Source organism: Vigna radiata, chromosome 2 (genome assembly GCF_000741045.1).
Source record: "Vigna radiata var. radiata cultivar VC1973A chromosome 2, Vradiata_ver6, whole genome shotgun sequence".
Lineage (NCBI taxonomy): Eukaryota > Viridiplantae > Streptophyta > Magnoliopsida > Fabales > Fabaceae > Vigna > Vigna radiata.
The window spans coordinates 4,533,228-4,546,513 of NC_028352.1; the positions used below are offsets into that span (position 1 = coordinate 4,533,228).

Below are 13,286 nucleotides of genomic sequence, written 5' to 3' on the forward strand. Positions count from 1 at the left end.
GGGGCTCAGCNTTGNGAGTCNTTNTGACGCTTCAATGGTCAATCAAACTCACTTAGAGAGGTTGAACCATGTGGTGAGAAGTAGCAGGAGGTCCTTAGTCTTGGGGGCTCCCAGTATGCCTCAAGGCTCGGAACGGACTAACCTCGTGAGTGTGGCAGGGTGGGGAACCCGAGTTTCATAAGTCACCACGGGTGCAAGACTCGCCATAACCCGACTATCATTTTAAAGTCCGGACGAGTCAAGTCTAGAACTTCACATGTTTAGGTTATATGTTATAAATCTGCTTTGTTTTCTATTCATCTTCATATGATCACATGAGAAATCTATTGTATGTTTCTTATTTATATAATTAGCTCACCCTTGCCTTGTTTGTTTGTGTGTGTTGTATGTCTCTCTTTTGCAATGATCATCCATTTTTGGATGTGAGCAGAGGAGAATGGGGTCTCAGTGGAAAACGCCCTGGAGGAGAACGAAGACACTGTAGCTGCCTAGATCTTTAGAAATTTTCTTATGCCCTTTTAAACCTTCTGTATTTTGAGATACTAAGGATTTCCACGTTTTAATTTCCTCTAAATTTCCTGGATTACTGTAATCCTAATTTAACTAATTAAACATTCTTGACTGCTTTCTATTATCATTTATGCTGACGTCTTAAATTATATAAATGTATGCTATATTTTGAGATGTCACATAAATCGAAACCAAAATCTCGTTGATCTTCTCAAAATTTTGCCAAAGATGTTAACTTGAAGATAAAATCAATTGAATTATGATTTGAGAAAAGTATAAAAAAAAAAGTATAATCTAAACACGAGAAAACAGAAGAAAAGGGGAAATCCCATTTATTGTTTTCCCCGAAAACAGGGTTCTGAACCAGTACAACTACATAAATATCCTGCTTCAAAACATACAACTTTACAAGACAATACACATGCAACCAAATTATCTACGTTAACAAATACTCAAACAACGCAGGTTTATGCCGTGCAAGATGTTCCACTTCCTCTAGTCATCATCAACATAGATAGTCTCTTGTTTGAACAGGCCACCAAATACATTTCTCACCTCTTTTGCTGTCTCTGCCTTCTTCGGTTTTTCCTCCTTTGGTTTACTAGCTGCTCTTCTTGGAGGAGTTTGTTTAACCACGGCTTTGTTTGGCGCAAGGTTCCGAGCCTTGGCCTGTCCCCTTACTGTGGCTAGCTGAACCTTTGGTTTCTCATCCTCATCAGGTTTTTGGATTGAAGTAGTAATCTGTGTGCTCAACTTTTCCCAGGAAAACCCTGAACCAAAGTCTTTTGCCTTGTTCAAGAGGTTTTCCACAGAGGCTCCAGCTGCCTCTGCCTTCTCTTGTGCCTCTTGGGCCAGACTAGCAGCCAGTGCTTCTTGCTGCGAAAGCTTTTTCACCTCTTGTTCCAACTTCTTTGCTGATTCAGCTGCTTCACTTGCTTTTTCTGCAGCCACTCTTGCCGCCTCCTCTGCTTTTGCTTTCTCCTGCGTTTCAGCATAGGCTTTCCTTCTTCCATCCTCGGGAATAGGACTGCAAAGGAACTCATAAATCAGATAGTAATAGATACTGATCCTCCTCAGAAGGAAGCAACTAAAATATCATTGTTCAGCTATAGATGAAAAAGAGACACAACTAGCTATACATCAACTGTTTTACCTAAAAAGTTCATCCACACGCTTCAAAGGGGCATTCGGATCCGAGTACACTTTCACGACCTATTAGATTGAGAGAGAGGTGTATTGGTCAAACCGAAAGCTTCGATCTTTGTAGCTTTTCACATAGAATAACTTAAACCCCCCTCTATAACTTTTCATTAGATGAAAAAAGAATTATATGCATGGTTTCAGGTTTAGTTTTACTGTTTTTCATTCAATACTATAATATTAAGATGATTAATGGGAAGATATTAGGCCTTACTTTTTCAAATGTACGTGGTTCTGAGATATCGGAAATGCATATTATATCTTGGAAAAAGTGCTTTTAACAATAAAAGTTCTTATATCTTCTCATAAATACGTCAGAAACAAAAAAGTTAAGTGAAAAAGTAAATGCTAAAATTAAAATACAAATAAAAATGACCGCCACTGCAATTTAACAACAAAATCAAAGAGCTTTTGTTGTCTTAATCATAATTCGAACAATATCAAAGATTGTAATGAAATTACGATCACAACTTAATTGTACTTTAAAAAAATTGTTAAATATATTCAATGTCTAGAACAATTTAGAAACATCCAATGCCTTCTTCATTTGATGTCAGAAGGACTAGTATAAAGATTTTATAAGAAATTTCAGCAAACACTGGATGCATAATCCGTAAAAGAATACCTTGTTTTCTGCTACCTCAGTATTGGCGAAGACATCAGCCACCAAGGATGCAATCTTGGACTTCGCTACCTACATCATTTTCTAAAAGTCTATTATTACCCACCGGTATGGGGAGAAAAAGGGTGGGGAGAAAAGGAAGCAATATCATTCATCGCATACATTACATTACTTTATAGTCGTTCGCACTAGTGTTTCCCTCGCCCAAGACGACCACATTGTAGGAACTTTCGGGAGCGAAATCATCGGTCAAACTTGTCTTGATGAAGGTGTATTTGACGTCAGTTTCAATAACTTTCTGTAGGAACTCTTGTATGGTCAAGGGTTGAGACCGGGAGAAGAGATTGTTGAAGAAGGAGGAGAAACCATCCAGTACATTGTAGGTTGACGCCCCAACGCCGTTCTCGTCGTAGATGACAGCCACGTGGCCAACTCCGGCCAACTGAGCTGCCTGAACCACTTGCAATGCGTCTGATGCTGACACCTCCGCTGTTGGACCGTTCTCTGCGGAACTAATGGTGACAACCACTTTGCTGGCGTTGCCTATGGCTTTGGCTATTGAGTCAGCGTCATCAAAGCTTGATTGCACAGCATTCAGACGCTTTGCCTGCTCATTTGATATAATCTGTGTATTCAACATGCATGCATTAGTTTCCGAAATGCACTCCAAATAGAAATTTCATAAAGAGTAATGATAAGCAGTATCTCTCTTCTTATCATATTTATATTTCTATTCTCCTCGTCGCTCATGTACTACCTATCTATTCACCACAGATTAGTGCCAACAAATATTTTTCCTATCATAAATGGTCAAACATATGTCCCGTTGATTCTTGCGTAGTACTAGTGATTTCTCCGGAGTTTTAGCACTTTCCTTACTTAGACAGTGAAATTAGAATTAGTAATCTTTCTTGCCACATAACATCCAGTTCATTAAGTAGTCTTAATATTTATAAAAAGTGTGTTTCGATCTAAATATCTTATTTGCAGATTGCATTTTTTATTAGTATAACTTTACACGGTACTGATCATTTTTTGTGTTTGGCTAGCAACAGAATTTGTGACGTGATGTTCTTAAAAAAAGTCGGCATCAACAGTCACACTCTAGTTGAAATACTTGAGATGAATGTTGTTACATTATTATTATAATATTTGAGTGATCACCATATTTTAAGATGATGTAAATTAAAACCGCATCACAGTAAACATGTTACAAATCTCGCTTTTCATGGTGGTTCGTGTAATGGCGAAGTTGATCATATTCTTGTTTTCAAAAGTACAACAACGTATGACAAATAAACATGTAAGTTGAAGAATTAAAAAGGTTAATGTATGAAGTGGAAGGTGATTAAGAGAGAGGTTGACCTTGTATTGAGCAGCAAGACGAGCCAATTCCTGTGCAGAGCCAAGTTCGGAGACTCCAGCCCGAACACTGAAACCTTCCCTAAGAAGCGTCTGTGCAATGCGAATACCAGCCTGGCCTGTGGCGCCAGCAACGAAGACGGTTGAAGGATCCTTGCGCCTTGGATTTCCAAATGAAAAGCCTGGCGAAGAATTGTTGGTTGGAACTGGGATCAAGGAAGTGACATCGGGTATCTTTCCAAAGTCTAAACGAAAGGGGTTGGAATTGGGAGAGGTATCTTTGTCATCAGGAGAAGACGAATCATCTTTGGGTTTGCCAAGCCCAAATGATGGGAATGATCCCGACTTCTTGGCGAAGACTCTGAGCCTTGGGTTCCGGAGGCTGAACCTTGAATGGGGGGTTGTGGTTAGGAGGGATGAATTGGACGTAAGAGTGGGAGTCATGGATGGATTTCCAAGCTCACCGAGTATACGTCTTTTGGATTCTCTACCTCTACCTCTACCTCCTCGCCCCTTTCAATCACTGATTTTCTTTCGTCTTCTCACAATTATCCCAATGGGAGAGGCAACCAGACTCTGGCCAATTGTCTCCAGCCACGTACTCATACTTTATCCTTTGCGGAAATATCCAACACCAAGCGTTCCAACAGCACAGAAAATGACGTTCCCTTTTAAAAACATGATCGTGAATCGAAAACCGTATCCACTCTAGCACTGTTTTCGTCCATTAATGCAACACTGTGCTAGTTATGGAATTTTTTTACACTGAACTTTGGATAAGGGTACAGTGCCCCAACCCAATATATGGTAGCAAAATATTTCATATGCAAACAACTGTGGGCTAAAACAAATATTTCGAAACTTGTTTTTCCTTACTTATTATAGACACAGATGAAGACAAAAAAGAAGTTGTACATATAATGTGAAAATGAGACAAAATAACTACACGGATGAATTTTGTTAGCCTTGTGTCGTCCGATGGTAGTAAACAAGTTTAACAAGATTAAAAAGTAATTGAACCATAATTAATATTTAGGTAAAAACACTTATTTTGAAACTTACAAATATAGTATGTAGATAAGACAATTATTATTTTGATATCTGTTGTATTTAATGAACTCTGTTAACTGAAACTGACTTGAAAGGCCAAAATAACAGACAGTAGGAGAGAAGATGCCAAAACAAAGGAAAGATATAGCCTGTTGAAGAAAGAGAATACAGTTTGTGTATCTTTAGTCCTACATACAATAACAGAACAAAATATTGTATGAGAGACTCCAACCCTTAACTATAAATACCGATACTATTATGGTTGATAAAAAAAGTCGAAAGCAAAGAAAAATGCGTGTTCATGGTATAAAACTAAAAGAGGGTACGGGAGCTAATTACTTATGCATAACAAATTTTATTTGACGGCCACGATAAACAACATTAATTAGTTGTACTTTGATTTGCTCAACTCTTGGAAGCATCCCTGCACGGAACGAGTGACAGCAGTGTGCTTCCACGGTTCTGATTTAGTCTACCCCAACTGTTGGATATAACTCCTCAATGAACCCAAAAATACAAATATTTTTAAAACGTTATTTATATTACGAATATTTTTAAAACGAGTCCTTCAAAAAGAAGGCCGGAAAATGCTTTCACGACAATATACAAATATTTTTTATTTATATTTTAAAAAACAAAAATTCCCACACCCATTTTTTCAAAACTAACATTTGATTCTCGTAGTGTGCTCGTAGCATTCACGCCACGACACGGCGTTGAAAGTTCTCAAGCAAAGGGCGAAAATATAGGTTTTGAATTGCAACCAAGTAAAACCTGGAAACAAGCACTCGTATCACAAAGTAAAAATAAACAAGGCGTTAACATCGCAATGAAGCAACCATACGACCCACAAGAGAGTAATACTTTAAAAGATATCGCCAACTTCTTGCACACAACCAAAGTAGGTAAACGACCACATATTTGTACAACAAAGCATACAGCTACATCAAACTCAATGGACCCAATAAATACTTTCAAGGAATAACTCCGGGAAACAGCCCAGAAATAACTCCTGAGATGCCAACGTTAATCATGAAAAATATACAGCGGTAAAGAACCACCTGTGTTATATACAACAGATTTACCTATAATGCTCTTCTAGAACTAGAAAAATGGCTAAAAGAATGAATACTTCACCTGAATTGAAGTTCAAAATAAAGATCTGCACATGGTCTTCTCACCAGGTCATCTAGAGTTGACATAAAATTCATCTACCAATTGACCAGAAAGCTAATTTAGTATAAAACTCATTAATAATATTACCAAGACCTTCAGGATTAATCTGGTCTAAATAGGAAACTAGTCAACATTACTAAGCACATCAAAGCCATAGGGAAATAGAGAAAAGAAACGAGAAACAAACCAATAAACAATAGAAGATAGAACCAAGATGCACCACCCAAAAAACATGAAATTCCCAACTAAGGGGAGACAAATATTACCAGTAAATATAGGGCAATGTCTGCATAGAGTTGTACTCAACAGATTTGCTCAGTAAGCGTCATTTATCCATTTCCGCTGCCAGCATTAAAGATAGATAACATCAAACATTTACCAAAAAATAAACAAACATAACATTTGTAAATGGGAAGTTCCTAAACAAACTAAGATATTTCTCAAGTTTTTAAATAAAACAACTTAAAAACTCAAAGGTGATGCATTTAATTATTCATTCCCCTCTTTGCTTTGAGGGATTCAAGAGCCTTATTCCGCAATTCAATCTCAAGCTTCTTTTGCTCAGATGGTGTCTCTTCACCATCACTTTGATGATAATCTCGTTCAGCTTCCTCGTCATCTGAAATATTGTCTGTTTTACTTTTCAGCTTCAGCTTCTCTGCACGCCGTTCTTCCCTTCTGCGACGCCTATCTTCCCGTCTTCGACGCTTATCCTCCTTCCGCAACTTTTTCTCCTCCTTTCTCCTCTTCTTAGCCTCTTTCCTGTCCTCTATCTCAGAATCATAACTATAATCCTCATCAGAAGACGCATATTTTTTCTCAGATCTTTTATGCCTTTTCCTGTCCTTGCCCTCTCGTCTATGCTTACCACTTTCCTCAGAAACAGAATCATGTGAAGCACTCTGATTGCCAATATCATCTCTTCCAAATAAATATGGAGTGGCTTCTGATTTGTGGTGCCGATCACTACTTTTGGCATAATTTGAACGGGATTGGTCCTTGTCACCTGATTTTTTAATATCTACAGCATAAGATTCACGAGGCTTCTCTCTTGAAAAAGTTTCCTTGTTAACAGAGGGCTTTTGTTGAGAAAGAAATTCATTGCCTTTTCCAGAAGACTTATCCCTGCCAAAGAAGTTTACCATTGTCAGATATGTATGCAGTGTAGTGTAGAAGCCCACCATCCCAATAGTTAGAACAGCTGCAGTAAGCCAACCATATTACCTTTTTATTTCCCGGTCTTTCTTACTCCAATCATTGTTATGTTCAGAAGCTGGATGACCTGCATCCCTCTCAGGATAGAACTCATCCTCATGACCATGTTTTGCAGGTGAACCTTTTCTCGTACTAGCTGGTGAGTGTCTTACTATCTTTTGGGATGAGTTTACTTTAGGATCCCTCCTTTCTCTAACAAAAGAAAGGTAAAAAAATGAGAAAAGAACAAGAAAAACAATAAATGAATCAATAATAGTAAACTTGTATTCATCGTACTAGGTGTGATTGATATCAGATAACGATAAATACAGGGGATCCCACAAGCCCATTAAGAAAAAATATAAAAGAAAACATATTGGGTTATGGTGGAAGCATTGCGGTCAAATAAATATAATATATACATATTGACAAAATTAATAAAAGCAGAAATATATTTGTAATGCTAAAAAGAATGAAAGACAACCATATAATTAACAATAATAATGATGATGATAATATCATGTCTAGAAATCCAAATAGCAACAAAATCAAATGAAAAACATTACGAAATTCAAACTCTAAACTTGAAATAACAACAAAATACTAAGGTCCTAAATTTCTAGTCATTTTTTATGTTCTTAAATCACCCTGTTCAGGAGCCATTGGAGTTGCTAGAAAATAGGTGATTAAATGTTTCACATATCTAGAGAATAATTAGAGAGGAAAAGAAGAAAAAAATAATTTAGAGAGGGTGAGTGCACTAAAAGAGGAAATAGAAAAGGAAAAGGAGAAAAAAGAGAGGACTTTCAGAGGAACTGGACGTGGCTGTGGAGGCAGGGCAGTGACAGGAGGACACGGCAATGGACCTGTGACAATGATGTAATGGGACGCTGTGAACCAGAGGAGGCTGTGGCATTAATTTATTTTTTGTAGTTATTTGGGTTTGGGTCGGGTTGTATGACCCAATTTTTTGTTTTAAAAAGAAAGACTACTGCTCTGATCCAACATCAGAAAAAATTAGGCCTTTTGAGTGTGTCGGGGTTAGATTGGCCCATGCTGGTCCGAGGCATCTTCCACATGGTTCGCAATTTACACCATGGCTGCTACAAACCACTACTTTGACAGCCAACACAGCCTCTGTGAGCCACATGAGACCCAATTCACCACCACCATGCTGTGACAACCGACAGCAATAAGTCTGCCAACAGCACATTTTCACCACTGAAATTCACCATGGCAAAGCCATGGCTGCTGCTCAATAACACTGCTTGTATTCCTAAAATTAAACCAACTAGCTAAACAGTTATATAATTCAATATCAAACCTGGAATAGTATGTTTCTTCTGCTTCATCTCTAGTCTGTGGGCTTTCATGGCTGGATTTCTGGGTTCTTTGTTTCTTTAAAGGACTCAAGCTTCTTTTATTGGATAACTTTTCTCTTTGTTTCATAGTGTTCCCATGAGGACTAAACATTTGCAAAGAGAAAAAAGCAAGTGTGCGTGAACATTCAAAATGGTGGAGAGGTAAGAATATAGATCAAAGTCAAGAAAAATTACCTTCTACCTTCACTGCTGGTCTCACTCCTTGCTTCTGCAGATACAGATCGATTTGGAGATTTCTCCGGAGTGGACATTGACTCTTGCGATTTCAAAGCTTTGCCTCTTCCTACAGACCCCACAGGGCTACTCCTGAATATTTTATAAATTTAAATTTAAATGCAGAACAACAAATCATGTCCAAACTATCACTACTTAATTTTGCAGTCCCTCACAAGGTGTGGAGTCATTGTAAAATTCCAAAGTTGAAACTACAAACCTACTTCAAAATTGAATAAGCAATTATGTATTTGAAATGTCTTTCTTAAACACTTTAATATTATCGAATTAATAAATTTAAGAGGGCCAGAGACAAAAATAGACGGCAATATTATTCTAAAGCTACTATACCTGACTCTCCTTATAGAAGACTGTATGGGACTTCTTTGTTGTCTTTGAGAACTTTTCCTATTTGGAGAGGTTGAAACATGTCGTATTGGAGACTGAGAACTCCATTCATCTCCAGCAGACCTCTGAGGGGAGATACTTGGAGATCTATTCTTGCTAGGAATAGGTGATCTGTGTCGCAATGGGGATGGTGAGTGTGGAGGAGTTCTACTACCATACCTTCGTTGTTTGGGGGAGGGGGATTGCATGGGAGATTCTGATCTATTCCGAGCACTGATTGGTGGAACTCGACGCACTGGAGAAGGTGATCTATGTCGAGTGACAAGTGATCTTCGTCGTCTAGGTGAAGGTGATCTTCGTCGTCTAGGTGAAGGTGATCTTCGTGGTCCAAGAGGTGATGGTGATCTATGTCTATGACCGGGTGATCTCCACATTCCAAGAGGTGATGGGGATCTATGTCTGTGCCCTGGGGATGGTGATCTATGACGACGACCAAGGGACGGTGATCTATGATGACGATTAGGAGACGGAGATCTACGTCGTCGCACCAAAGGAGATCTATGTCTTCTCCCAGGAGAAGGAGACCGGCGTCGTCGCACTGGAGAAGGTGACCAACGTCGTCGCACTGGAGAAGGTGATCTTCGTCGTCGCGTTGGTGAAGGTGACCTTCGTCGTCTTGTTGGTGAAGGTGACCTCCGACGTCGATAAGAAGGTGAACTTCGATGCACTGGAGAATGAATTCTACGCCGTATAGGGGTAGGAGATCTATAGCTTGAGCGAGATCCGGATCTTCTCCTCAAATAAAGTGACCTCCTATGGGGAGAACGTCGTGGTGAATGCCTATGAGGAGAAATAGATCGTCTTCGTGGAGAACGGTGAATCTTTTCAAAAGAAAGAGAGCGTCCTCGACCTGTTGGAGACCTAGACATACTTTTTGACCTGTGTCTACCACTAAACAATATACACCCATTAATACAAAATGACAAATCTAAATTAAAATATAATGCACAGTATAGTACTTATTAGAAGACTAATGGGGTGGGGAATGAAATAAGATCCAATAGCTGACCAAGTTGCATTTAATTACGCATCAAATTTGGATACCCTGAATATAAAAGCATACCCTGAATAACTTCGGGAATTTGAAAATGATTTGCTCATTGACCTTGAGGGTGAGCCTCTGCATGAAATGGCAAACACAACGTATTGATAACCTTCCAATTCAATATAAAAAAGAAAGGTGAAAAATATGTTTTAATGTTAGTTTTTAATAGTTACCGATGAGGTGAAGTAGAAACTGCAGGTGAATGTGGGGACCTAGAAAGTCTATAATAGATTAACAGTCAATTAGTACATAAGAATTCAACTTTAAAGTTTGAAGGAGCGCAGTAATGTTTATGTAGATTCTCTACACTCAAACACCAACCAAATACTTAACTAACAAGTAAAGCTTGAGAAAAAAAAAGTTTAAAATATATTGCATGGTGTGATTGACATTACTTGATAAACTTTAAATATGTAATTCCAACCACATCAAACGTAATATTCAAACATCACATTTTACGCACATAAATAAATATTCATAATGTCAGAAGTTTCAGCAAATTTATGCAGATTACATTGTGATTTATTTTAATTAATATAGGCAATTTTAAGGTTGCCAATTGTCATGAAAAAATATGAGCTCTAACAGGATATAGATTAGGATTGAAGAATGCCTTTTTAAGTTTGTTGGCCAGTTAGACGGGTTTATACTATAAACAGACCTTATAACAAAATAATAATCCACCGACTGTGAGAACCAAAAGAAATCATTTTATATTCTGGAGCCTAACCCATAGATAAACCACTAAAAAGTAAAAGAAATAACATAACATGTAATTATTAAAAAAAAAAACAATCCACTTCACCTGCTCCTTGACCTGACACCATTCCTCTTTTCAGGTTCCTTTCCATCTCGATCATATCCTGAATCCTTCGACTTTGAATTTGGAGCTGAAGCAGTATCATTATCCTTGGAATCAAATCCACCGTCCTACAGTAGTTTGAGGTAAAGGACATGAACCCAAATAATTGCAGAAGCTAGCTGAACGCCATGGAAACACAAATGAAAGTTAAAACCAAAATCTCAGCTCTATAAAATGTAACTCCAGCATGTACAGAGTAGTATTACCAGTTTCTTAAACCTCTCTTCCAAAATATCTCTACCTTCCTTATCCTTTTTCCTCTGAATTTCACTGGTTATCCGATCATTTTCAGCCTAAAACATCCACACAAAAAAAAACCCTTTTTTTTTCAGAAACCCACAAAAATAAAGAGAAAAGGCATTTTGAGACAAAAATTGACTGGCATATTGATCTTCAATAGCACCTTCTTCTTCAAAAGTTCTTCTTCCTTGGCATCCAAGAACTGCTGAGGAACACCACTGGCATTTTTCTGTGCACTGAGAAGAAGTGTCCAAAGTTCTTTCATGAACTTTCCAGTGTTCTTTTCCATAAATCCAGTTATTTGTATTTGAACTTCCTTCCCGTTCACTTCCTGCGTCATAATGAATAGAATGTGACCAAATGGTGAAAAATTAAAGCACAAATATGTGAAAAAGTTGGCAAAAAACCAAGTAATACAACAAAAAGTGCATGACTACATGTATGTTACTGATAGTTCAATTTAAGGAATAAGACTTCTCAATCACAACCTAAAAGCAAATAGATAATAGATAAATAAATATAAATATAATTTTCAACAACACGCATTAAGAGGGGGAAAAACAAATTACAAAGGTGAAAACGCTTTTTAATCTTCATGATTAATAACATAAAACTACCTTAGCATCCAGAAGACTGTGTATGAAGTTAATGAGCACTTCATCCTCGAAACCAAGAAACTCGGTCACCCTTCTGGTGACCCAAGGCTTAATTACTTCCATATTCACCTTCGTCATGTCCACCTACAAACCATATATCAAGCATATCTGAATTGAAACAAAAAGAGGCAAACAGAAAGGAACTGACTACAAACTAGTGCAAACTTTATTTATCAAGTTCACATAAACGATAACCCTCGTCGCCCCCAAACAGCAAAAAGCGTTTCAACAAACCCTAAAAACTACAGATTTAAACAAGGAAACAGACCAGATGCTCCAATTCCGGTGCAAACTTCTGTGATTTCATTAGCTTCGCTTGCTTGTTCGAAAACCTAGTGTCCTGGTCCGCAGATGTGCCCTGAATACAAAATTCAACAAAGCTAAGTATCACGCTGCAATTAAGATAACAATTAATGGGAAAACAGAGAAGATCTGAGAAATGTTGAGATATTTTAGATAGGATTAAACAGGGGAAAGAGTTAATTGCAAGCTCAAAGGTGCCGCTATACTAACTCGAAAGAAACCTCCCGACATCTTCTGATGGCAATCGTTTCCGTACGGAGAGAAGAGTGTGTGTGACGGAGATTGCGAACGAGAACCCACAAGCGGAGAAAGGTGGATTCGGAGCAGAACTTAGGTTTAAACTACGGCACGCGCCGATACACCGATATAAATAGGGGGATAGAAGATGGATAGGTTCCGATTCTCAACACTGTGGTTGAGAAGAGAAGAAGAGAACCGAGTTCCAGAGTTGGAGCGCAGACTCGCTATGCTTCCCCTTAGAACTGTGTTGCGTTTCAGAACCTACTCGAAGCGTGCCCTAATTGCACTGACCCATTTACAAAATCGTCCCTCCAGTGTGCAATTACAATTCCACCCTTTTAGATCTACAGGTGCGGATAGATGATTAATTAATTAATTACAATGATTAAAATGGCTTAATACCTCTTTTCGTCCCTCTTTTGGAGGTGAATGTTCAATTGCGTCCTACCTTTTTTCAAAAGTTCAATTTCGTCCCACCTTATGAAAAAAGTGTACAATCAAGTCCTTTTGGGTAACGGAGTTAAAAATATAACGTTTGACCTGTGTTCTGTGCAACGTGGCAGTTTATTGATCAGAACTTTGAAGGGTAAAGTTGGGATTTTAAGTAAATGGATTTGGTTAAAAAAAATTGACCTTGTTTAGATGTAAAAAAATCTGAGAGTTAGGGTTTGAAGAAAACGCGAGTTCAGCGATTTGGGATTTGAAGAAAACGCGATTTGGGGTTCAGCAATTTGGGATTGCAGAAAACTCGATTTGCAGGATCGATCTTCCAATTTGGATCTTGAAGGTGACAGGTGACTCCAGACCAAGAGCAGCAATCTGT

General features: G+C 38.1%; 2 protein-coding genes across 6 annotated transcripts; both read right to left on the reverse strand.

The window, feature by feature from the left end:
* Positions 1-821: 821 nt before the first annotated feature.
* LOC106756034 (protein plastid transcriptionally active 16, chloroplastic) lies at positions 822-4,302 on the reverse strand. The gene is made up of 5 exons (XM_014638273.2): positions 3,698-4,302; positions 2,505-2,957; positions 2,336-2,404; positions 1,664-1,722; positions 822-1,537 (listed from the first exon to the last, which is right to left on the reverse strand). Exons 1-5 carry the CDS (start codon positions 4,136-4,138, stop codon positions 1,006-1,008), a joined length of 1,554 nt encoding a protein of 517 aa, XP_014493759.1. The 5' UTR covers positions 4,139-4,302; the 3' UTR covers positions 822-1,005.
* Positions 4,303-5,585: 1,283 nt separating this feature from the next.
* Positions 5,586-12,747, reverse strand: LOC106756035 (serine/arginine repetitive matrix protein 1). Of its 5 annotated transcripts, XR_001375443.2 has the most exons (15): positions 12,434-12,746; positions 12,189-12,278; positions 11,882-12,004; positions 11,428-11,595; positions 11,231-11,317; positions 10,968-11,092; positions 10,336-10,383; positions 10,181-10,237; positions 9,061-10,008; positions 8,671-8,802; positions 8,439-8,579; positions 7,145-7,327; positions 6,187-7,045; positions 5,882-5,955; positions 5,586-5,805 (listed from the first exon to the last, which is right to left on the reverse strand). XR_001375443.2 is itself a non-coding variant. In XM_014638274.2 (13 exons), exons 1-13 carry the CDS (start codon positions 12,452-12,454, stop codon positions 6,406-6,408), a joined length of 2,763 nt encoding a protein of 920 aa, XP_014493760.1. In that variant the 5' UTR covers positions 12,455-12,746; the 3' UTR covers positions 6,150-6,405. The 5 variants fall into 5 exon arrangements, 1 of the variants encoding a protein (XP_014493760.1); XR_001375442.2 differs by having other exon boundaries at positions 5,738-5,955; XR_002667136.1 differs by lacking the exon at positions 8,439-8,579 and having other exon boundaries at positions 5,586-5,955; positions 12,434-12,747.
* Positions 12,748-13,286: the final 539 nt, after the last annotated feature.

Excerpts from the sequence above, each read along its gene's own strand:
- LOC106756035 (XM_014638274.2), bottom strand. The coding sequence starts at position 12,454 with ATGTCGGGAGGTTTCTTTCGA. Across the intron at positions 11,318-11,427 it reads AAGAACTTTTGAAGAAGAAG|GCTGAAAATGATCGGATAAC; the intron begins GTGCTATTGAAG and ends TGGATGTTTTAG. Across the intron at positions 10,009-10,180 it reads AATTCCCGAAGTTATTCAGG|TGGTAGACACAGGTCAAAAA; the intron begins GTATGCTTTTAT and ends TATATTGTTTAG.
- LOC106756034 (XM_014638273.2), bottom strand. The coding sequence starts at position 4,138 with ATGACTCCCACTCTTACGTCCAATTCATCCCTCCTAACCACAACCCCC. Across the intron at positions 2,405-2,504 it reads CTAGTGCGAACGACTATAAA|GTAGCGAAGTCCAAGATTGC; the intron begins GTAATGTAATGT and ends AAAATGATGTAG. Across the intron at positions 1,723-2,335 it reads CTGAGGTAGCAGAAAACAAG|GTCGTGAAAGTGTACTCGGA; the intron begins GTATTCTTTTAC and ends TCAATCTAATAG.